The sequence below is a fragment of the Neovison vison genome, chromosome 3 (assembly GCF_020171115.1).
Source record: "Neovison vison isolate M4711 chromosome 3, ASM_NN_V1, whole genome shotgun sequence".
Lineage (NCBI taxonomy): Eukaryota > Metazoa > Chordata > Mammalia > Carnivora > Mustelidae > Neogale > Neogale vison.
The window spans coordinates 234,611,432-234,634,054 of record NC_058093.1 but is presented as its reverse complement, the minus strand read 5'-3'; the positions used below and the strand labels follow the sequence as shown (position 1 = coordinate 234,634,054).

Here is a 22,623-nt window from a genome sequence, read left to right as displayed (position 1 = left end):
GGCCCTGGTGAGCCTGCCCTGGAGGGTGGGACTTCTCATTTGAGCAGGACCATCTCCTGCAGCCTGATGGGGGTTGAGTTTGTACACAACCTGAAGACATCGATACTCTTCAGTCTTGGGATTTGCCAGGTAGACCTGGGAGAAGAGCTGAGAAATTCTGAGCCAGGCTGCTTGGGTAAGCACTGTCACTGATTAAAGTAGTGACCACTGAGCCTCCGCTTTCTCATCTGTAAAATGGGGACAGTCCTGGGAGTGATCTCGGAGGGTTGAAAATCCGATTAAATTATCAGTCTTATGGTGCTAGGTACTGTGTTAATATGGACATGTCTCTGAATTCCCTCTGAATTCTATGATGTAAGGTTGCACAGCTACTAAGGGCGCAGGCAGGGAAGGGGCATCACAGGCATGTCTCAGAATGCAGAGTTGAACTTCAAATCACCTGCCTGCCATTAGGATGAGAAAACCGGCTCAGGGAGGGGAGGTAAGCTGCCCAAGGTCACACAGATAGTCTGTTTGAGGGCCAGAGCATCATCCCTGGTCTCCCAGCAGCTCCACCTGGGATTTGACACTCCCTCCCAACCCCAGCCATGCCCCGATGGGCACATTTTAAGGAAGGTGGCTTTGCTGGGTCGTCACCTCCAGGAGCAGGACGGCGCCCACACTCCCTGAAAACGGGGGCGCGGGTGTTGCTGAGCGCCCGCCTGTAGAGCTACCCTCGTGTCCCCACCCAGCCGGGGGCGAGGGGGCGGCCGTGGGCGGCGGCGGCGTCCCCTGGCGCTGGCCGGCAAGCTTCCCTGTCGCCGCCGCGGCCTCCCTCCTCCTTCCTGGCGGCCGCCGCGCCGCGCGGGTGTTCAGTTTCAGCGCGGGGATGAGCGCAGGCTGCGCCGGGCTCCGCGAGGAAGGAAGGAGGAGAGAGAGGGCTGCACGGTCCTCGGCCGGGGCCTGGCAGCGCCGTGGAGGGGGCTCGGCTCCGGTCGCCGGGGCTGGGCGCGCGTCGATCCTGCGCTGCCGAAGGGGACGCCCGGGAGTCGCGCTGCCGCCGCCGCCGAGGGTAACCGCGGGCGCGCCGGGCGGGGCCGGGCGGGCGTCCCTGCGCTGCGCCCCGCGGGCCCGGGGCTGCCCGGGAGCCCCCGCTCCTACGGGGCGCGCCGGGGCGGGGTGTGGGTCGCCTCCCGCCCGAGGGCAGCGCAGCCGGCGTCGCGGAGCAGCTCTTTGTGTCTCCCCGGGCTGCGTGTAAGTGTGTAGTGTGTGTGCGCGCGCGCTCGGCGCCTCCCGCCCCGTCTCCCGGTGCCAGCTTTCTCCAGGTTACTGCCCGCCAAGACCTTTGCCCCAGGGGATGCTGCCGGAGCTGCCGGGGGAGTTTCGCTAAGTTGGAAGGAAAAGGGCGGGGTGGGGTCGCCCCGCTTCCGCGGATCCCAGGCAGCGCCCCAAAGTTGGTGCTGCAGGTGCAGCGCCCCCTCCTACCACGCTCCTCCCAGCCAGCCCGGGCCTTGGGAGGCGGGAACCCCCCCAGAGGCTTAGTTCGGGGGCTCCTGATTCTCATCCCCCAACTTGGAGGGTGCACTCCTGCACGGAAGCCACCGGGGCGGTGGGTGGGGGGGTGTTGAGGGGCGCGGCTTTCCGGGCAAGGGGCAGCCGAGGCGGAAGCCAGGCTGGCTGGCCGGCGGGAGAGCTTAGCGGCCGTGGCACCGAGCCGGGGTGCCCATGTGACTGCGGTGTGCTTTGGAAGAGGAAGCTGTAGAGGTCAGTGCAAAGGCGTCACGCCAGAGCGAGCGGGAGCAGGAGTGAGGGGGGAGACCCGGAATGAGCGCGGGGCGGGCGGGCGGGCGGGAGGGCGGGGGTGGTGGCTGCAGGGGCCCGGACAAAGCGGCCCTGTCACAGCCACCCTAGCGGCTCCAAAGCCTGCAATTGCCCGGCGGGAGGGGCGGCCCGGCCCGGAGGCCAGGAAATGAGGGACAAGGGAGGAGGGGCCTCTCTAGGAGAGGCGGGGCTGGAAGTGGCGCCCCCAAGCTCGGAAGGGCCTCAGAGGATGCTGGAGGGTGACTGGGAGGACAGATCAGACGCAGGCACAACTTGGAGAACTTTCCTTGCACACAGCTGCCGCAGCTCCTAGTGATCACGTCCACGCGTGCTGGGGAGGTTGGGGCTGGGGGCAGGAGGTTGAGGGGTAGTGACCAGGCCAGTTTGGGGCCTGGTGCCCAAGAGGCAAGCTCCTCGCCTCTCCTCTGCCGGCACCTGGGTGGTTATCCAGCTGCAGACTAAAGGAGACACATCTCCCTCCACCCCACAAACACTTAAATTGCTTTCCCTAGGCTGTTTTCTGCTGAGGCCTGAAGGAGGTGGAAACCAAGGTTAGATTAAAAAAAGGAAAGAAAAGAAAACCCAGAGGAAGAGGTGGTTTTAGGAAAACGAGGACTAATATTTTGAAGTGGTGCTTGGAGAGGAGCCGGTGTGGTCCGTGGGGGGTGGGGTGGGTTAGGGCTTTACCCTCACTCCGCACCCCCAGTTCCTTGGAGAGAAGAGGGTCACTGGTGTCTTCAGCCTTGGGGACCTGGCCGGTAGCGTGGGGCGGAGGCGGGAGGGAGCGAGCCCGAGCCTGAGCTGGGACTTGAACAACCCCAGCGCCAGCCCCGGCAGCCCGCGCCCGTCTTCGTGACAGGGCTGCGTCCTGTGCTGTCAACTACACCCCTCCGATGGGGTTGCTAGGCAGCGGGGCTCTGATGTGGGGGAAGGCCTTCTGATTTGTCAGCCTCCTGCAGACACATGGTTAAGGCTCCTTCCAGCCTATCCGGAGGAGGGACGCGGGGCACGCCGCCTGCATACTCTGCCGAGCCCCGGGTCCACCTGAATGTGAGGTGCAAAAGGCAGCCAGAGGGAGGGGGCGCCTGGAGCCCACCAGCCTCCAAACCAGCTCAGCCCCACGCCCCCCATTATCTCCACTGGGGCTTGCTGCTAGCTCCTCCCTGTCTGTCCCTGCCCCATTCCTCCCCTCTTCCCCAAACCATGGAAAAGCAAAGTGCAGCGGGGAAAAGAGGTCAGTGGGGTAAGCATGTGCGTGTGGGCCTCTGGAGTGCCAAGGTGCATGGGCATGAGCTGTGGGGAGGCCTCCCCATCCGTGCCGCCGGTGGCTCTTGTGGGAAGGGGTGGGAGGGAGAGAGGGGGCCCTGACATCGCTGCCTGCCAGGCCTGGACTTGGAAGCCTGCTCTGTGGGCCACCCCCCCGCCCGCCCCCCTTAAGCTCTGTCCGCCCCTAGGAGGGCAGCATGTCAAGGGAGGAGGGAGGAGACTGGTGAGTTCCTGGAAGGAAGGGTGGGTTATGGGGCTGCTGTGAGAGCTCAGAAGGGGGGCTGCTGGCGGGTTCCTTCTCCTGAACGCGCCTCCCCCGCCCAAGCCTCTGAGGCCCAGGTTCTCCCCTCGGCCTGTCCCCCACCCCACCCCCAGCATCCTCTCTTAATCCTTTCACTTTTTTTTTTTTTTTAGCAGTTGTATGGAGATAGAATTCACGTACCATTCATTCATTTGAAGTGTACAGTTCAGCGGCTCTGTATGTTTACAGAGTTGTGCATTCACGGTCAAATCCAGAACATTTTTATCACCCCAGAAGGAAACCCCGTGCCCATGAACAGCCCCTCCCCAGCCCTGCACCCCACCCCCGCCCTCGGGCCCTGGCCACTCCTCTACTCCCTGCGTCCCTAGGTTTGCCTACTCGGGCCCTTTCATATCTGTGGGATCCTACGCGGTCATCTTTGGCAGCTGGTGGGAGCCTGTGCTTGGAGCTCACTGCTCACTTCTCAATCCGTTGCAGTTTGTCCTGCTGTTTCACTCCCCCTGTGCGGCCCCGGTTCATGTCCCTTCCCAGGGAGCAGGGGGCTGACGCATTCTGACACGCTGCTCTGAGTGCGGTGCCTAGCTCTGGGCTGGACCGTTGGTGGGCTCTCAGTAAACTCTTGCTGAGCGAACGGAGAGGAGAAAATAGGGACTGGTAATTGGCAAGCTTTGCAGGTGGTTTACACTGAGAATTCCAGGGTTCCAGCTGCTGCAAAGGGGACTGGCGTCTTGGGAAAAATGCAGGGCCGGGCGCTGGGAGGGAGTAGAAAGGGAGCCTCTCCTCCCTGGGGTGGGCGTGGGGGTGGGACAGGAGCCGAAGCCGCCTGTGAGGAAGGAACCCAGTGGCCTGTGGGTTGCCAGCTCTCTTCTGGGGACTTGAAAACCCAGATGCCTCCCCCAGCCTTGGGGGCAGGTGGCCAATGCTTGAGATGTGTCATCTGATCACAGGGGCTTCCCCTAGGGGGAACTCCGGTTAGAATTGGGTTTAAAAAGAAAATAAAAGTCCCCAGTGTTAGCATTTATAAAAGGGCAGCAGGTCAGACACCTCCAGTGATTCAGGACCTGAATGATTTTTCCTGCCCTCCCCATCCCCTGCTTCTGTGCCGCAGGTACTGTCTGATGAGCGTGAAAGGCTGTTTCACTGACTTCCACATCGACTTCGGAGGCACTTCCGTTTGGTACCATGTTTTCCGGGGTGGGAAGGTGAGTTGAGCCGAGTCTCCTCGACTTCTGCACATCCCTGCCTGTTTCCTTCTTGGAGGGGCTCTCGCTCCGCCCTCCCCGCTGTCCTCCCCACCCTGCACATCCAGGGGCTCCTGCCCCGCCCACTTTCAGGACCACCTCCCCACTCCCTGTCTTCTGGAGGGGAGGATTCCGCTCAGCCCTTCTGCATCACATCCGGTTACCTGTCCTACACCTGCTCCCCCAGTCCAGTATTCCAAGCACCTCCAGCCAGATCACAACTCCAGCCTGGGTGCCCAAGAGCTCCCGGCGTTCACTCTGCGCACTGTGGTTTCCAGCCCCAGCGCGAAGACCGTTTAACTTAAAAGTCTAGTTGCCGGCACCACCTGCCTCCCAGAACATTTTATCTGAGGGACAGACGTCGCCCAGAGAGAGGAGGTGGTGGTGCGTGCTTTCAGGATGTTACTGCTGCTTTTGCTTCTGAGTGTGGCCCGCACGGACGTGGGCGCTCCTTCAGCGGACGCGTGTCGCCCTGCTTGTCTGGGTTTGTGTGTGTGCGTTTGTTTTAACCAAACATGTTGGAAGAAATTCTGGGTAGGAAGTCATCCTACTTGGTTCCAGATGTTTTTCCTCCCTCTGCAGAGTGAGCACAGGCTGAGTTTATTTATTGGACCATTTTTTCATACAACTTAGGAAATTCCCTTCCTCTCCTTCCCTTACCTCCCCAGCAAGCCTGTGGCTCAGGAGAAAGAATGTTCCACCCAGTCGAGGAACTCTACCCACCCGGATGTTTTAGTGGGAATGGAGAGTCCCTAGAGGCAGGCAGAGGGTGTTCCAGAAGGGTGGCACAGCCTCCCCGCCATCCCAGAGACCCTTTGGGCCTGGGCCTGGAGGCGGTCCCCTGTCCTCCCCGCTTCCAGGCAGGTAGGGCTGTCTCCTTGGGCTGTGGCACAGCCTGGAAGGAATCCAGGACTTTGGCCCGGATCTTCAGCTGATTGCCTCCTTTTCCTCCCAAGATCTTTTGGCTGATTCCTCCAACCCTGCACAATTTGGCACTGTACGAGGAGTGGGTGCTGTCAGGAAAACAGAGTGACATCTTCCTGGGAGACCGCGTGGAGCGATGCCAAAGAATTGAGCTGAAACAGGGCTACACGTTTTTCATCCCTTCCGGTAGGTTCCGGCAAGGCTGGCGCCGGGCTCTCTCTCGGCCCCTGGCTCTCCTGTGGCCTCAGCCAGGGTTTTGGGCCAGGCGACAGGGTTCTGTGGGCCTTGTGGCCATTGGGAGTCCCCGAGAGAAGCAGGCCTCGGGCTGCAGGGAGAAGTAGCCCCCATCTCTCTCACTTCTAGCCTGTGTCTCCCTGCCTGTGGGCTAGAATTCACTCTTGGGAAAAAGCCTAGTGTCCTTCCTCAGGGGAAGGTGAGTGGCTCCCCTCAGGACGTACTATGGAGATTCCTGTGTGACGGGGTGATGTGGTACTGTGGGGAGGGGGGTGGGCTCACCCCCTTGAAGGAGGAATTGGGTTGTTTTACCCAAAGAAGCAATGTATGATAATGGCAGTCCCGGGCAGGTTCTGGGGAAGGGCGGACCCCGGAGTGGGGGTTCTTCTAAGGGTGCCTGAAAGCCTAGGGAATGGGCAGAGGGGAATCTAGCTTTGGGGAAGGACTCAACGTTGCAGCCTCCTTCTGCAGCACAAGGTGAAAAGTAGTCGAGGTCAATGTCCACTCTTGTACTTGGAGTCCCACCCCCCACCCCCCACCAAAGAAAAAGAAATTAAGAAGAAAAGAAAAAAAGAAATTGCGGCTGCAAGTATAGTGGGGGGCGGTAATTCAGAGCACCGGCCCTGGAGCCAGACTGAACAGCCTTCGTTTGAATTTCAGCTCTGGTGCTTATGAGCTGTGAGTTTACGGGAGTGAATTAAGCTCTCTGTGCCTCGGTGTTCTTGTCTGTAAAATGGGAGGGAGACTTCCCGGGGGGTGGTAGTGAGGACCAAGTGAGCTGAAACCTCCATGCCTCAGCTCTCTGGTGATGGACTGAGGGCTTTTGGGCAGCTATAGGCTGAGGCACCAGTGAGTATGACAGATGCCCTAGGGATCAGGGAGTGCAGTTTTTGGTGGCATTAACGGTAACATTTTACCCAGGATGAGGGAGGTGACGGTCCCGCTGTATTAAGTGAGGAGGTCAGGTCACGTATAGGAGGTTGTGCTCCTTTTGGTCACTATACTTTGGAGAGTGAGTTGACCTGGATATGGGAGTCTGGATGTCACATCAGGTGAGATGAATTTGCAGGAGGAATTGGATGGTTTGATCTGGGGAAGTAATAGTGAATGGGAACAGCTGTCTGCTGGTTGCAAGATCTTCTCCTGGATGAAGAGGTACAGCCAAGTGGTGGAATGATTTGCTCTGCTAGGTAGTGAGCTCCCTGTCACTGGATATATACAAGCAGAGGCTATGTATATGGCTGTGCTCAGGAGCCTGCAGGGAATTTGCCACTGAGTGGGGACTTGAACCTTAGGAGTATCCTTTGAAACAACTAAGATCCATTGGATGGAGAATCTGGTCACACTTAGGTTTCTGAGAGTGGCCTTGGAAGCTGGCCTTGGGTCTGGACATGAAGCACTAGTGTCAAGTGAAGAGGGGGCCGTTATGGTAGCATCTCCCACCGAGGAGATGGGGTCTGCACACTTGGGCTTTTCCAGAAAGTTGAACAGAAGGCAGAGATTTCACTATTAGAGAAATTGGGGGTTTGGAAGTGACAGGGTTTAGTGGGGGTGACTTTGTTACCATGGCCCCAGGTCCATCCTCAGACTTGGGGAGGGGAAGGATCCCTCCTTGAGACAGGAAGGGGCGGTGCAGTGGGTGGGCAGAGAAGCACAGAGACCTCTTAGGTGTGTTCAAGCCATTCTTCATGGGGGTTAGTCATGGTGGATGCAGGGGAACCCTGTCACGTTCTTGGCCTTGCTGCTGACTCTCATTGTGACCTGGGGCAGGTCTCGTCCCCTCTCTGTGCCTCAACCATCCCATCTGTACAATGGGAGCAGGATGGCGCTGAACTCTGGAACCTTCCAGGTGCCTCCCAACCTGGTCCCACTGAGTGCAGGCCTCCTGACCTCCCCAGGAGGACTCCAGGCCTTCTGCACAGCTGGCAGGTGGCTCATTGCTTTCCCTCAGTCCTGGTTGGGAGGGGTGTTCATTTTGGTGACTTAGCAGGTTGGAGAAAGTCTTGAGAGGCGGCCTTTGAGTCCCAGCAGGGGTGTGACTGTTTGTTGAAGGCAAGAGGAGGATTTGAACTGCAGCAGCAGGTTGAGTTAGATCCCAGCAAAGACGCCTGGCCCTGAGGGCTGTGAGCGAGACCAGGATGTTCAGGAATTGAAAAAAGGAGAGTTAGAACTTGTCACCTTTGCAGAGGCAGGGGGTCCATGTGGTTCCCAAGCACTGATTTCTGCAGGGACCAATGAAATTTAAAAAAAAAAAAAAAAGAGGGGTTTATTGTTACAAACTTGTAGTTTTACTAAAGATGGGCGTTAGTTAAAAAAAAAAAACAAAAACTACCTGGCATCTACTACTGCTGATTTTCACAAATAGGAGGTGATCTCATTACTAAAAAAATTGGAAATCCATACTTTTGGAATAAAGGATGGTGGTTTATAATTTGATGGTTTTGAGTTTATGACAGTCTGTGTCATCTTCCTTTTTCTCATTTTCTTATCATCCCAGTGAACACTGAAGGACCAGAGTTCGCCATTGCAGAAGTAGTCGGGCACCTGGGGATTCTCTCCCGAGTCCACACCCCCCTGACTTGTGGGCAGACACACAGCTGGGGGTCGGGCGAGTTGGAGTGTGGCTTTGGGTGGAGAGTGGAGAAACTGGGAGGCTGCTGGGTTGGGAGGGTTTTTAAATGTTACAGTAACTTTGTGAGATGCGATTTAACTCTTCCTTCTTGTGTCTGGGGTGAAAAGCTGGGTAAAGGCTGTGCTGCGGGGGGTCGTGGTTCTCAGGACTCATTCCTGGGTGGTCCTAGAAAGCTGCCTGGAAGAGGAAGACTTGAAGGTGGCCGAGGCCTCGCCAGGGCACACAGTCAGGGTCAGGAGCTGCTGGCTGGTCACCCAGATTCAGCCTGATCGCGAGGTGGATGGAAAGCTAGAGGTGGAAATCATCCCTAAGGAATTAGAGGTCAGATGGACTCAGTGACATCTTTTTCCTTCATGTGATGCGTGTGGCCAGTGCCTTGACCATGTGGATAGGCTAGCCTCCCCTGGCTGCACCTGCTTAGGTGAACTATGGCTAATGGTCATAATAACATACTAGCAAGCTGCAAACATTTTGCGTATATTACTTACCTTCTTCATAAGCATATGGGGAGAAACTTATTTTCTCCTGCCTTTTCTTTAAATAAAGAAAGTTCATGGGGGCGCCTGGCTGACTTAGTTGGTAGAGCATGCGACTCTTGATCTCGGAATTGTGAATTCGAGCCCACAATGAGTATAGAGATTACTTTGAAAAATGAAAAAAAAAAAAAAAAACTTAAATAAAGAACGTTCCTGAGGCCCAGAGAGGTAAACAAACTAGTCCAAGGTCACACAGTTAATAAGCAACAGAGCAGGGCAAGAACCCAGGTGTGTCTAGTTTCAGAGTTCACCTGGTTCCCCGTTAGTCTGGGAGTCAGTAGACTTAGGATTCAGTCTTCCTTCTCAGCCATATGGCTTTGGGAGAATTATTTGCTTATTTAACAAATTCCTTAAGGGCCTTCTTGGCAGTGTGGAAGGTCCTAGGGAGGCTGTAAGACACATTCTCTCTGTCCTGGATGTGTCCAGCCAGGTAGCAGCCAGGAGTGGGATTCTAACATAGGGACCTGGGGTCGGTGGCTTGGACTGGCCTGAAAGTATTTTCCATCCTGGCTTTGTGCTAAGACTCACCCATGACCAAGGGTGCCTGGGTAGCTCAGCATCCAATTCTTTTTTCTTTTTTTTTAAAGACTTTATTTATTTATTTGACAGAGAGAGATCACAAGTAGGCAGGCTGAGAGACAGGGGGAAGCAGGCTCCCTACTGAGCAGAGAGCCCGACTCGGGGCTCGATCCCAGGACCCTGAGATCATGACCTGAGCCGAAGGCAGAGGCTTAACCCACTGAGCCACCCAGGCACCCCAGCATCCAATTCTTGATTTTGGCTGAGGTCATGATATCTGGGTCATGGGATTGAGACCCAGATTGAGTCCTGCCTCAGGCTCTGGGCTCAGTGGGGATTCCCCCTCCCACTGCTCTCCCTGCTCTGTCTCCCTCTAAAACAAGCAAATAAATAAATAAATAAAATCACTCATGACCCCAAATTCATGGGTAGCCCTAGATGTTTCTTAGACTGGGGCCAGTCTGAGGAAAAAGTAACCTGAAGCTACTTAAGAGTGTTACATGACTTGGGCCTCAGATGACCCACCTGTAAAATGGGTACAGAGCAGGGAGAGGGTAGGAGTGAAGCAGGCTGGAGAGGCAGAGGGTGGGTGGGCAACACTGGACAGTTGGTACGCATCTCCAGCCAGTGAAAGCCAGAGGAGAACGGCCTGGTGGGCCCATCTTCCTGTTTTTCTAGAGAAGGAAGAAGTTCAGATTGTCTTGTGAAGTTTCCCCATTTTTGTAGCACAGGTGGGTCAAACTAAACACGCTCCTGAATCTGCCGCAGCCTGTGGCCTGTCAGTTTGGGTCCCTGGTACAAGCTGGGAGGTCCTAGAGAGGAGAGGCTGCACCTTGGCAGCTGGTCTGCACAGCCTGGAGCCTGGCTCAGCTCAGGGAGTTCATGAAGGAAGCAGGCCATGGCCCTTCGTGAGGTGCTCCCGAGTTCTGTGACTTCTGGGTTTACCCCTACAGCAGCCACAGAGACAGACAAATGTGGATGGCGGGGTAGGAGGGGGACTTCGGTTTCTGAATTTCGAGTGTCTGGGTTGTGTGTTCCACTGTTCCTCAGGTCCCAGAGAACACTGGTCAGTAGGATCTGTGGGTTGCCTGCTTTTCTTCCTTGATTGGATCTGTCCTTTGTCGCTTGTGCGGAATTGCCCCTGTTATTGCCTTCATGTTGTTGGTGACTCTGTTCTGGAAGCAAGAGGCAGATGTCATCCTCCCCAGCTCAGTCACCAGCCTGGGACACCTGCTCTCTTGTGCTTCCTGGGATGCAGCCAAGGAGACCTCATCAGGAGGGTGGGGATGGATGGAGCCTGTGAACGCTATTGTTTCTCCTTTCTGGTTCTTCCTGAGGGAAATGCTCCAAAGTCATGGAGCAGATGTGAGGAAGGCTACGGGGAAGAACTTGGCAGTGACTAATCCGTTTGAGGCGGCCTGGCCCACCTGTGAGGCCCTGGCTTGGGGATTAGAGAAGAGTGGGTAGAAGCTTCTCGAATCCGTTGAAATGCCTGGGGGTATAGATTCCCTGCCACTCTGCTTGAAACAGAACCTCTGTTCGTTTCCCTCTTGGCTCACCAAGTCACTTGCTGGATGAGTTACTAGGGTAACAGGTGTAAGTCAGGTGTGTCTGCGTTTCCACCTGATAGGACAGAAGGGAGAGTCTATAAATGCAGACTGACATGGGCACCAGTGTTTGCAAAGTCTTCAAGATGGACAAGACCACCACGAGTATCAGTGGCAGTTGCTTACATTGACTGAGTTCTTGCTCACCAGGTTCCCCGCATGGGAGGTAGTGATCTCCCTCATTTTACACGGGCAGATAGAGGCCAGGAGAGGAGGTGGTCAGCTACCCCATAGCACATGGTGAGTCGGCCACGGGACAGTTTCCAGCCCAGGTGTGAGGGGCTGGAGCTTTCTGTGTGGCCCTGGGTGGGCATGTAAGGAGCATAGGATCGGGCCTCCGGATCCTTGGCCCTGTTCAGGCTTCATCCTGCCACGTGCATCTCTTTGACCCTGGCAGTCCTGGGTCCCAGTTCAGGAAATGTTGCTTAAGTCACGTTGCTTAAGCCGTAAGAACAGTCCTGGGCTCAGCAAAGATAGAAAACGTACAGCCGAGAAAATCAGCTGGCACACAGCTGAGATGGAGAGGCCGAAGCAGATGCGGAAGCCAAGCGGCAGCCACACTTGTCCTGCACAGAGGTGCGAGGGTGATGGAAAGGCGCCCAGGGAACGCGACAAGAGCACACCTGCCCAGGGGAGCCCGAGGTGTGGGGAGCTAGACAGAACCAGGTTACACAGAACCTTTGTTCCTGTGCTCTGGGCTGGTGCTTGTCCCCGCCCTCCCCCAGGACCGCCAGCTCATCCCAATCCCTGCCCTGCAGGGCAGCACCAGCGCCTCGAGTGTCCCACAGAGGGCAGCAGTGGCCTTGTACCTTTGTTCCTGGCCGCTTTGGACCTGGGGCTGCCTGTGACCCAGGACTGGCGCGTTTGGGGTGGGGGTGGGGCTCTGTAATCGTCCTGCAGGCAGACAAACTAACTGTCACACAGCTCAGAGAAGAGGGGTCAGAGGAGATGTGGACGCCTGGGTCGGGGATTTCGGGGTTGGGGTTGCCCTGTCTGTCCCCTTTTTCCTCTGCCGATCCTGTCTCTCACATGTGAGTCTGTCTGCCTCTCTCTGTCCTTGTCCTACCTCTGTCTGTCTTGTTCCCTCTGCGTGTCTCTTTTTGCCTCCCTGGCCTGGTCGTGGGACCCGCAGGCCTGGAGGGCTGAGCCTGTGATGGAGTGGCCGGCGGCGTAGAGGTTCCAAAAGGAGGCACTGCCACCTCGTCCAGCAAGTGACTTGGTTGCAGCATCTGTCCATGGGCGGGGATTATCCTCCTGCCTGTCCCCTAGCTCTGCACTGTGACTGTGGGCGGGAGCACATGTGGGTCCGCTGAGCCCTAGAGACATGTATTAGTTACATGTGAGGGAGTCGGGTGGCTCGATACATCCAGCCTTCAGGGACCAAGCGAGGCCACCGCCCTGGGTTCCAGTCCTTACAGGTGACTTCGGTCTTCTGCACTACAGACAGGGAAGTGTCTGGGTCCCCCGCAGTGTTCTGGTGGGTGTCACTCCTTAGCTGTGGTCCCAGACGGTCCTTTGTGATTTCTCCTGAGACTGATGTTGTCTGGGCAGCCGGGAAAGAGGCTCAGGGCCAGCCTGAATGAGAGGGGTGCGGCTCCCTGGCCAGCATGGGGAGGGGAGACAGGGCCTGTCCCTGCTGGAGGCTGCAGCAACATGAGGAAGCCTTTGTTGAGGCCTTTCCACTGCCCACCACTGTCTCGCGCCACCCAGGGGTCAATGCCTGTGGTGGTCCTTCGGGGCTGTGTGTCCGAGCCCTGTCGGCCAGCCTGGAACTGTGCCTTCTGGATCAGGCAGCCCAGGGATCCTCAGCTGTGGCCCTGGCTGCTTCCCTTGGGCCTCCTGGGCCCTTGTGCGTGCTTCCATGGGTGACCCTCCCCAGGGGTCCGGGAGCCCGCGGCTGACCCTGCCTGTGCCCTCCCCGCCCCAGGTTGGATCCATGCTGTCTACACCCCTGTAGACTCTCTGGTATTTGGCGGAAACATCCTGCACAGCTTTAACGTGCCCATGCAGCTGCGGATCTACGAGATCGAGGACAGAACACGGGTAAGGTGGCTTCCTTCTCTCCTGGCGGGATTGCCCAAGCCCCTGAGCCCTGCCTGGTGCTCGGGGTGTGTGGGGACAAGTCGTTCCAAAGTCCTCCATGGTTCCCCCCTCCCTCCCGTCCCCTGCCTCAAACAGGGCCTTGATCCTTGCGGGGGGCTGTCTGTAAGAGCCCCACACAGAGCCCCTGGAGTTTCTGTTCATCTCCAGGCCAGTGGCAGCCAAAACCCCCTCGTCAAAGAGGAAGCATCTAGTGAGGAAACGCTGTGAGATACTGGGAACCCTGCCTCTTCCTTCTTCTCGGGTGTAGACAGGGATGCACAGGAGTTGGGGGGGATTTTGGGGTGGTTATGGCTGTGGTTCGGAGGGGGTCTTAGAAAGGTCAGCTCTTGGCCATGTGTCGCCTCCATCCAGGGACCCCAAATGTGATATCATGCCCCGAGGAAGCCAGTATCTGTATGTGGGGATCTGTATGGTCTCTGAGCTCTGTCCCCATGTCTGCTTGCAGGTGGCGGGGGCGGGGCTTTTCCTTGTGTCCGTGATGGTCACAGCTTCTCAGACATAGGGTCTCCCCCACTCCCATCCCCCAGGACCAGGACTGAGGCTGAGACACCTGACGTGTGCCCTGTGTGCCCTCCACGTCGCTCTGTTCCACAAGCTTCCCCTGGGGAGCACTGGCTGCTCGCGTCTACACCTGCTTCCCCACTGTGGAGCTGGGCCCAGGGTCCCAAGGCAGTTGAGAGGCAGATCTGAGGGCGGGAAACTGCGGTCAAGAGGGCCCCTTCTTTCTCCTTTTTTCTTACAGTTGTTCACATATTCTCTTTTTTCTGTTGAGCTATAATGCGCATAGCACATGAGTGACCAGTTACGCTGTGCGACTCCATGGGATTTAGCCCATCCACAGCCTTGTGCAGCTGCCACCTCTAACTCAAGGACATTCTCATCACCCTGGAAGGAAACCCCCTACTCATTAGCAGTCACCTTCCATAGCCACCCCTCTCCCCACCACAAGCCTGTGGCGACCAACAGTCTGCTTTCTGCCTCCACAGATTGGCCTGTCACTGGACGTTGCACAGACATGGAATCCTGTCCTGTGTCCTTTTGTGATTAGTTTCTGTCACTTCTCACTTCTGTCTTCGGGGTTCATCCGCGATGTAGCTGGGGTCATTGCTTCATCCCTTTTTATGGCTGAGTCACAGTTCCTCGTGTGGATGGACCACACCACATCTTCTTGGGTTTTGCCTCAGAGGAGGCTTTTTTGCCCCAGAGAGGTGTGGTCGTGTCTGGACTCTGCAGAAGCATTCCCTTGAGGCAGATGCCATGGGCCTAGGGTCCCCACCTTTCTTGGTCTAGTTTCTAGGCCCAGGGCTGCCGGAATCACATATGTGAACCAGAACTTAGCTACTGTGTTGTGTCTGACTTCTCAAACTGTCCTGATGGCATTGAGGGACTGTGTCTGGGGGTTTCCTGGGAACAACTCTGAGCTCTGTTCAACGGTCAGGTTGTCCTCCCAGAGCAACTGTGCGTCTTCAGTGATGGGTTTGCTGCGGGGTCTGCAGAGACTGGTCTGGTTTTGTGGATTTTCGCACCTCTTTTATCTATTGCCCGCCCACCATTCCTTTCCAGGTCTGGGGGAGGCCGCCCTGGGGCATCCTGGGTGTGAGTGGTCATCCCATAGTCTGGGTCAAGTGCTGTCTGGGGCTCCGGCCAGCTGTTCCCTGGCCAGCCCTGAAGAATGGGCCAGTTTGCGTTATGAGCCGACTAGGGAGTATGGGATAAAAAAGGAGAAATCCAGAAGTGAGGCCCATGACTTTCCAGCCAATTCCTGAAAGCCAGAATCAGGCTGGGATTTCTAAAGGCTCTGGCAACTTGCTTGGCAGCTGTCCCCCTCCCCCAGGGGATCCGGATTGTCCGCTCTCAGTGGATTTGGGCCCCATCCTACCATCAGGAGTCCAGCTCCCCTCCTCTGCTCGGAGGGAGGCAGGAGGGAGAGTAATCGTGTGGAACCCTCGGCATCACAGTGAGCGCCTGGAGACTCTCAGGTCCATGTTGAGATGAGCACGGCAGGGTCCCCTCCCCCAAGGCCCACTCTCCCTGTCATCTGAGTGGGCGCCCCATCTGGTTTCCCTGAAGCAGGTTGCTGGGCGGGGGACTGGCGGGCAGGCTGGGCTGGAAGCAGCAGCAGGCTGTTTAATCTGCTTTGATTTCTGGTCTTTGGAGAGGGCTTGGCTACAGGGCCCAATTGTTTATGTCTTAGGAGCCAAGGCAGACAAAAGATGCTGGGGAGAGAGCACTGGAAGCCAGATAAAATGCCAGGGCTCCTTGTCAGCTCGCTACAGCTTAATTCCTTACATCCCTGTGAGCTTTCTTAAGAAGGTTATGGCCATTTAAAAATAGTTTTTCAAGAGTCCCTAAAACGGGGCTTTGCTTGAAAACCAAAGCGGGGGGGGGGGGACAGGAAACTGTCAGTCTTTAAGCCCTGTGGTGTGGATTTGTCTTAGAAAAAGAATTTGCCTTTGTGGCCCAAGGGGGGGATCCCCCCCCTCCCATCCAGACCAGGGGAACCCCAATGGTGTCCTATGTTTAGGAAGCTGCATCTCTGCTGGCTAGGATTTTAATTTGGGCGGGGGGGGGGTGTTGGGTGATACTGCCGCTGGGGCCCTGCCCTTCCCCGGGCCTGGTGGTTTCCAGTGTGTAGACACCCACATGTGTCTTCCCCTATGCAGAGTAAACCCTCTCGTTGTAAAGATGCGGGGGCGGGGGGGGGGAGCCACACCAAGGACCGGATGTGTTGCATGTTTATTATGTGAAGAGAACGTCTCAACAACTCTCACTACATATTTTTAACGCCAGTTAGCTTGATAAGGGACAGGGATGGTCCAGTTGATCATTCATTAAACTGCCGTCTCTCTTATGTTTATCTTTTTTTCCCCCCCAATGGCTCTAGTGAAGGCAGCTTTCTCAGGAAAGGTAACGCCGCACGCTACATTCCGTCTCAGCCAGTGAATCTATTTGGAAATTGCAAATAATTTTCCCTTCCTCTCCTCTTTTCCTCCGCCATTGGATTTTTTTTTTTCCCATTGACTTTTTTTTTTTTTCCAGGAGAAAAACAAATTTTAAGATACTTCCACCCACCCTCATATTTTAGTTTTTCAAGTCCCCTGAGACCTGGGAGTTCTAAATGCACCAAAACGCCTTTGGTTCTGATCTCTCGAGGTCGCTCAGCTGTAAGAGGAAGGGCTAAGGCCAAGTGCTACTCGCAGGGGCCTTTGGGAACTCAACGCTACCCCTTGAGATCGGCTCATAGACTGATCATCCCCAGGCTGGGAGCGCTGCATGCTTTCTGAACTGCCTTGCCTTTTGGTGAACAACTCAATTTGGTGAGGCTCCGAATCTGTCAACAAATAATGTTGAGCAATCGTGTGTTTAATGTTCCCAGGCATGTGGCTGAGACCTTTTGAAGGCGAAGGGTGGAAGGCGACAACCCGTTTGTAAGTCAATTCTTTGCCCATTTTGTTTCCTGCCGTGCTCTCTTGGAAAAAAAAAATAAAAATAAAAGAAAAAATTTGAATTCCTTCATCAGCATTTGTTTTCACCCAGCTGGTTTCCCTTGGGTTCAGCAACAATGAGGGGAGACTTCTCTTCCTCTCCTGATAGACAGCCAAAAAATATATTTTTTTTCCCCTGATCTAGAAAAAGTCTCAGGCGCCGTGGTGCCCTGCCGTGCAGAGTGGCTCACACGGTTTCCCAAAATTTGTAAGGTCAAAAGCAACTTCAGAGTCTTACCAATCAAATCTGAAGTCAGGAGATGTGAGTAAGGGTCCGTCCGAGAAGAGGCGGGCTTGTCCGTCCTCAGCCTGCTCTGTAGGTATTGGCAATTGGTTTCAAAGTTTCTTGGTCCTTGCTCTGGAGCGGGGGTAGGTCTGAGGCTCCTGGACCCCTCCTCACAGGAGGTCAGGGTCTGTCTCAGTCTGAAGTGACCCTCTCCTTTTTAAACTCCGAAGGGCACTGATTCAGTGACAGTGAAAAAGGATTACTACTATCCCAGCATTCAAACCAGGGTTCTCAGGAAAGTAGCTGGAGCCAAGGAAACCGCTAGATGTTCCCAACTCCATGCATCCCCCTGGAGGAGCTCAAAAGCATGCGGCGGCCAGGATCTCATTCCAGCACATACCATCCACCAGAGGTGGGGAGGTCGAATGGACCCAATAAGCAGATGGGAGAAGTGAGACCGCTTCAGACATGGGAAAAGGGCCTCACGGTGGAACACTGACTGAGTCAGCAGGGCCTGGGGTGGCCGGGGGACTGAGCTGGGACTCTCAGAGAGGGCAGAATTGGGACCTTTTCCAGGTGGGCACTGTGAGAGAGGCAGGAGACTGGTATTTTAGGGCAGAGGACTTAGGTCTGCTTGTTTTTGCCTTCATCCCACACGTAGAATGTTGCCTGTAGACTGTTGCAAGAAAGTTGGGACCTTGTCCTTGGCTTAACGTTGAACTCCCTGGATTTCTGGAAGGTAGGAGAGGTGAAGAGGGGTCTCTGGCACCCGCAGAGATCCCCGAGAGGCAGACACACCCTTGGCAAGAGGGCAGGAGAGCAGGTCCGGAGTGAGTGTGGACCTGTAGGATCTAGCTTTGGAAAAGAGGGCTCAGTCGCTCTGGGGGAGACAGGGACTACCCACTCACTGCCCTCATTCCTCACTTACCGCTCAGGATGAAGTTTCCGGAAGGTTCATCTGTGCAGGGCTGTCAGTGTAATTGCTTCCTTTGCCATCTTTCTCTGCCATCTCGTCCATATAGACCCCGTGCTTCCACCCATCAGAATTCTCTTGGAGCCCAAGCCTGGAGCCCCAGCCTTTTCACGGTTCTGATGCATAAAGCTCTCTGCACCTGCACTTCCTCCCCTATAAGAAGTGGCCCGAAGGGGATCCCCATCTGGACCCCTGCTCCAGACCCGGGCGTGTGTCTCCTGGTGTTAGAGCCACCCCAGGTCACCCTGGGGACTTTTGTCAGAGGGAATCCTCTGGGGATACAGACTGGGGAGTACCAGGTGGTTGTCTGGGAGGACCCGGAGGTGCAGGAGGTGGGACCCTCTAAGGCCCCGCCCCTGGAGGTAGGCGAGGCCACACCCCCTCCCTCCTTATTGGTCCTCCCTGTGTTGCCTCCCTCCCAGAGTGCAGGAGATGCTTGATAGCCGGTCTGCGAATGGGTAAGGTTTGGGGGGGGGGGAGTGTCGATTTCTGTCTTTCAAGGGGCAGGGAGGGATAGCAGAGTCTGTTCAAGAATTTTTGAGAACAAGGAGGAGCCTGTGTTTGTTGTAGCTGGAATCAGGCTCACATCCGCAGGTACCCACACCCTCCGTCAGCAGGTCAGGGGACAACTGTTTCTCTGCATCTCACAGAAGCACAAAGCGGACCCCATCCGCCTTCCCCTGGCGGCCTGCAGCTCAGGGAGCTTTGAAATGATGCTCTCACATAGGCCTCTTTATCCCCTCTTCCTCCTCATTTGTGCATGCTACTGGTATCTTGCCCCTTCCAACGCCTCTCTCCTGCCTTCTAGCCCGCCTCCCCCATTTTCCCCTCACACCATTTGTGCTCTTGTTAAGATGGTGAAAATAACTCCCACCTGCAGAAACCCCCTCCCCCCTGTTTTCTCCCTTGGTTCTCCTTTGCCCCCCAGAAACTGACTTCCACCCCTGGGTCTTTGCTTTCAGGTGCAGCCCAAATTTCGCTACCCCTTCTACTATGAGATGTGCTGGTATGTCTTGGAAAGATACGTGTACTGTGTGACCCAGCGGTCCTACCTCACTCAGGAATATCAGAGAGAATCAATGCTTATTGGTGAGTGAAATGTGGGCCCGGCCGCCTCTTCTGCTCAGCTGGGCAGGAAGAATGTTTTCAGTGTGGCCCTTGAGAGTCTCTGGGTTTCTGGAATACTTTTGAGCCAGAGTGTCGGCCAGACTCCTGGAGACCCCTTAGGAGGGGAAGCCATCCTTGTCAACTTCCCATGTGGAATAAAGAGTCCAAGAAAATGAAATCGTGACCCCCGACGGAATCACCTTGGTGGCCTCCTAGATCTCGATGAGGAACCAGTCCCAGGCGTGGTTGCTGAAACAGGATCCCTATGGAGCAAAGAATCCTGGTGGTTTTAGTCCTCTGTGGCCACCAGCCAGCTGATCCCACAGCCCCAGTCCTCCCCTGCACCTAGGGATGGGTTTTTGTCTCTATGGGAGCAGGCCCGTGAGGTGCAGCCAGTCTCCAAAACCTGAGACCAAGCTTTGAGCTGGGGGGGAGGGGGTTGGTGACTAGGGTTGGAGACACAAACTTGGCAGAGCTTTGGGTGGTTGTGACAGAGGCAGGAGAGAGCATGGCTGCTGCGGAGTCCTGCCTTACTGCCTTTACTTAAAGGGACATCACCCCTGAATGACTCAGTCCTTGAGTCTTGACTCTTGGATACCCAGCTGACTGCCTCTAGCTGTGACTGTGAGCACCGAGGAACAATCTGGAAGAACACCTCCCCCAAACCCCCACCCCCGCCTCTGAGCTCTTCCTGCTGAGGGGTTTCCCGGGGCAGAGTTTGCTGAGACTCATTCACTGCTTCTTTCTAGAAAAACACGATCAGTTTGTCTCCTTTAGGGTCTGTATGGTTTCTCCTGCGATCCCCAGGATTTTTAGATTTTTTTTTTCTCACTGTAAAAAAGCCTTTTTCCCTCCTTCCCTGTCATCCTTAGTGACTCTTAGGGGTTTCAGACTGGGCGTATGATGGAGAGCAAATGTTTCCACTGAGCTCTTTATGGGGAAGTGCTTATTTCCCTCCTAGAAATTCACTTTTGCCTGGGGAGTCTCTTGTGAGTCTCCGACGTGTCAGATGTGCAATAATCGGGTGTTGAGAAGTCCCGAAACCTCACAGCCTGCTCTCTGGAAGCTTCCAGCCTGGTAGGGAATGGGAAATTAGTCTGAAATAATGGGGCGACCCCTGTGGTTGTAGTAGCTTACACATTCCTGTGGGGGCCAGGGGCTTGATTTTGTGGCCGTCCTCACGACCAGGAAACGGAGAGGCGCTTCTCTATTTGGATATTTAGGGCTGTAGGAGAACGTTCCCAATTCCATTCGCAGGCACAAGAAGAAAGCTTGAGGCAGCGTTGGGGTCATTGAAATTGCTTGTCTGTTTCCCCCACTGCCTCTCTGCTTCTCGCGGCGACATCAGGGCAATGGCTCGTGCATCAAGTACTGGTTGTGTGCCAGGACCGTACTCAGTGAAGCCTTAGCCGATCCTCGCTGCAGGTGTTCCGAGGAAGCACTTTTTTGCCCTATATATCTATATATTTTTAATATTTTATTTATTTGACAGAGAGAAATCACAACTAGGCAGAGAGAGAGGAGGAAGCAGGCTCCCTGTGGAGCAGAGAGCCCGATGCAGGGCTCGATCCCAGGACCCTGGGATCACGACCTGAGCCGAAGGCAGAGGCTTTAACCCACTGAGCCACCAAGGCGCCCCGCCCTATATTTTTAAAAAAGAGCATTATTGGGATATTATCCCCATATCATACAATTTAACGTGTAGAACTCAGTGGTTTTTTGCATATTCCCAGAGCTGCGTGACCATCACCAGTCGATTTGGGATCATTTTCTTTACCCCAGAAAGAAACCTGTACTCTTTTGTTAGAGCCTTCTCTTCCCCACCCCCAGCCTAGGCGCCCACTAATTTATTTTCTGGCTCTATAGGTTTCCCCCTGTTCCGGACATTTCATGTGACTGGAGTCCTTATGTTATATATGCGTTTTGGGCCTTATTCTTATTTTTTTAAAAAGATGTTTATTTATATGACACAGAGAGAGAGATCACAAGTAGGTAGAGCATCAGGGAGAAGGAGAAGCAGGCTCACCGCTGAGCAGAGAGCCCGATGTAGGCAGGGCTGCATCCTAGGACCTTGGGATTGTGACCCGAGCTGAAGGCAGACACCTAACCAACTGAGCCACCCAGGCGCCCCTGGCCTTATTTTTATATGTTGAAAAATAAAATGCCGGGGGTATTCAGAGAGGTAGAGCAACCTGTCTGAGGACACACAACTGGGAAGAAACCAAGCTGAGATTTGATCCTATGTCTGGCTGAGCCCACCCTTTCTAGAGGCGGAGGGAGACATAGACCATGAGAAATGTCCAAAGAAGCTTGATGTCCAGAGTAGAGGGGAGGCATAATGTGTGGCGTTCCAGGGCCTTCCAGCAGGGAGTCTGGGGCGTTCATCTCAGTCTTTCCTGTGACCCTTATGCTCCCCGTAGATGCCCCGAGAAAGCCCAGCATAGACGGCTTCTCATCTGATTCCTGGCTGGAGATGGAGGAGGAGTCCTGTGAGCAGCAGCCTCAGGAGGAAGAGAAGGAGGAGGAGGAAGAGGAGGAGGAAGAGGAGGAGGGCGCAGAGAAGGTGCCCAAGCCACCTGCCGATGGACCTCCATCGCCCTCCAGCACCCCCTCAGAGGACCAGGAGGCCTCCGGGAAGAAGCCGAAAGCACCTGCTCTGCGATTCCTCCAAAGGACTTTGTCTAACGAGTCGGAGGAAAGTGTGAAGTCCACGACGGTGCCCACCGACTACCCCAAGACGCCCACTGGCTCCCCTGCCACGGGGGTCTCCGCCAAGTGGACCCACCTCACTGAGTTTGAGCTGAAGGGCCTGAAAGCGCTGGTGGAGAAACTGGAATCCCTCCCGGAGAACAAGAAGTGTGTCCCCGAGGGCATCGAGGACCCCCAGGCACTCCTGGAGGGTGTGAAGGTGGGCAGGGGGTCGCTTCTGGGCCTGGGCAGCCGAGAAGGTCCGGATGGGTTCCTAGGGGGCATCTCAGCTCAGGGCAGCTTGGTGCAGACTGTCCCGGGGGTATGTCTGTGCACGGAGAGGGGCTTCTGGTCCAAGCAAGCCTGCCTAAGCCTCCCAAGCTGAGGCCGCCGTTGAGAGCTAAAGGGGAAGCTGCCTCTGTGGTTGGCAAGGAGTTCTTGCTCAGCACTTGTGGAAAATCTGAGGCTTTGCTAGCAGTGGGCATTATGGGTGTGCCTGTAGTGCTGCTGTTAGGTCTGGGGACAGACCTCTCCGTCCTGCTCAGGAAGACTTGCTGTTCTGGGCTGGCTTCCCCTGGGGCACACACCTGTTTCATAGGAGCAGGTTGTACCTCCAGGTGGTCCACTAGGTGGCCCGCTAAGGTGGGGCACGTAGCCACCTGTGGTTCAGAGGTCTCTAAGTAGAGCCTAACTATGAGCAGTGTTCACGGAGCAGCATCTGGGCTGGCCACGGGGGGAACAGGAAGCAGGAGGGCACAGTCACTGCCCTCAGGCAGCTCACCAGTTACCGGGTGAAAGACACTCATCAGCCACACTGGGTGCCAGGGCTCTGGGACAGTTATGCAGAGGGCATTTAGCTTGGGTTTTAGAGGCTCCATAGGAGTTCTCTAAATGGACAAGGCTGTTACAAGCAGAGTGCAAACGTGCAGTGTGTCTGTTTCCCAGGAAATACACGGAGAAGCCTTCCCTTTTAGTAATTGTCATCATAACATTTGTCGAAAACTCCATTACTGGTCAGGT

General features: G+C 55.5%; 1 protein-coding gene across 14 annotated transcripts in view; it reads left to right on the top strand.

Moving 5' to 3' along the window:
- KDM2B (lysine demethylase 2B) overlaps positions 1-22,623 on the top strand; it is a 125,660-nt gene that overhangs the window by 36,657 nt on the left and 66,380 nt on the right. For 12 of the 14 annotated variants that reach the window (XM_044244320.1, XM_044244316.1, XM_044244314.1 and 9 more), the window contains 5 exons: positions 4,437-4,530; positions 5,526-5,679; positions 12,949-13,064; positions 18,771-18,897; positions 21,336-21,823. In XM_044244320.1, the coding sequence (XP_044100255.1) occupies positions 4,437-4,530; positions 5,526-5,679; positions 12,949-13,064; positions 18,771-18,897; positions 21,336-21,823 (979 nt within the window). Of the gene's footprint in view, positions 1-2,312; positions 2,352-2,968; positions 3,035-4,436; positions 4,531-5,525; positions 5,680-12,948; positions 13,065-18,770; positions 18,898-21,335; positions 21,824-22,623 lie in introns of those variants that run through there. The other 2 variants (XM_044244327.1, XM_044244328.1) reach the window with 2 other exon arrangements.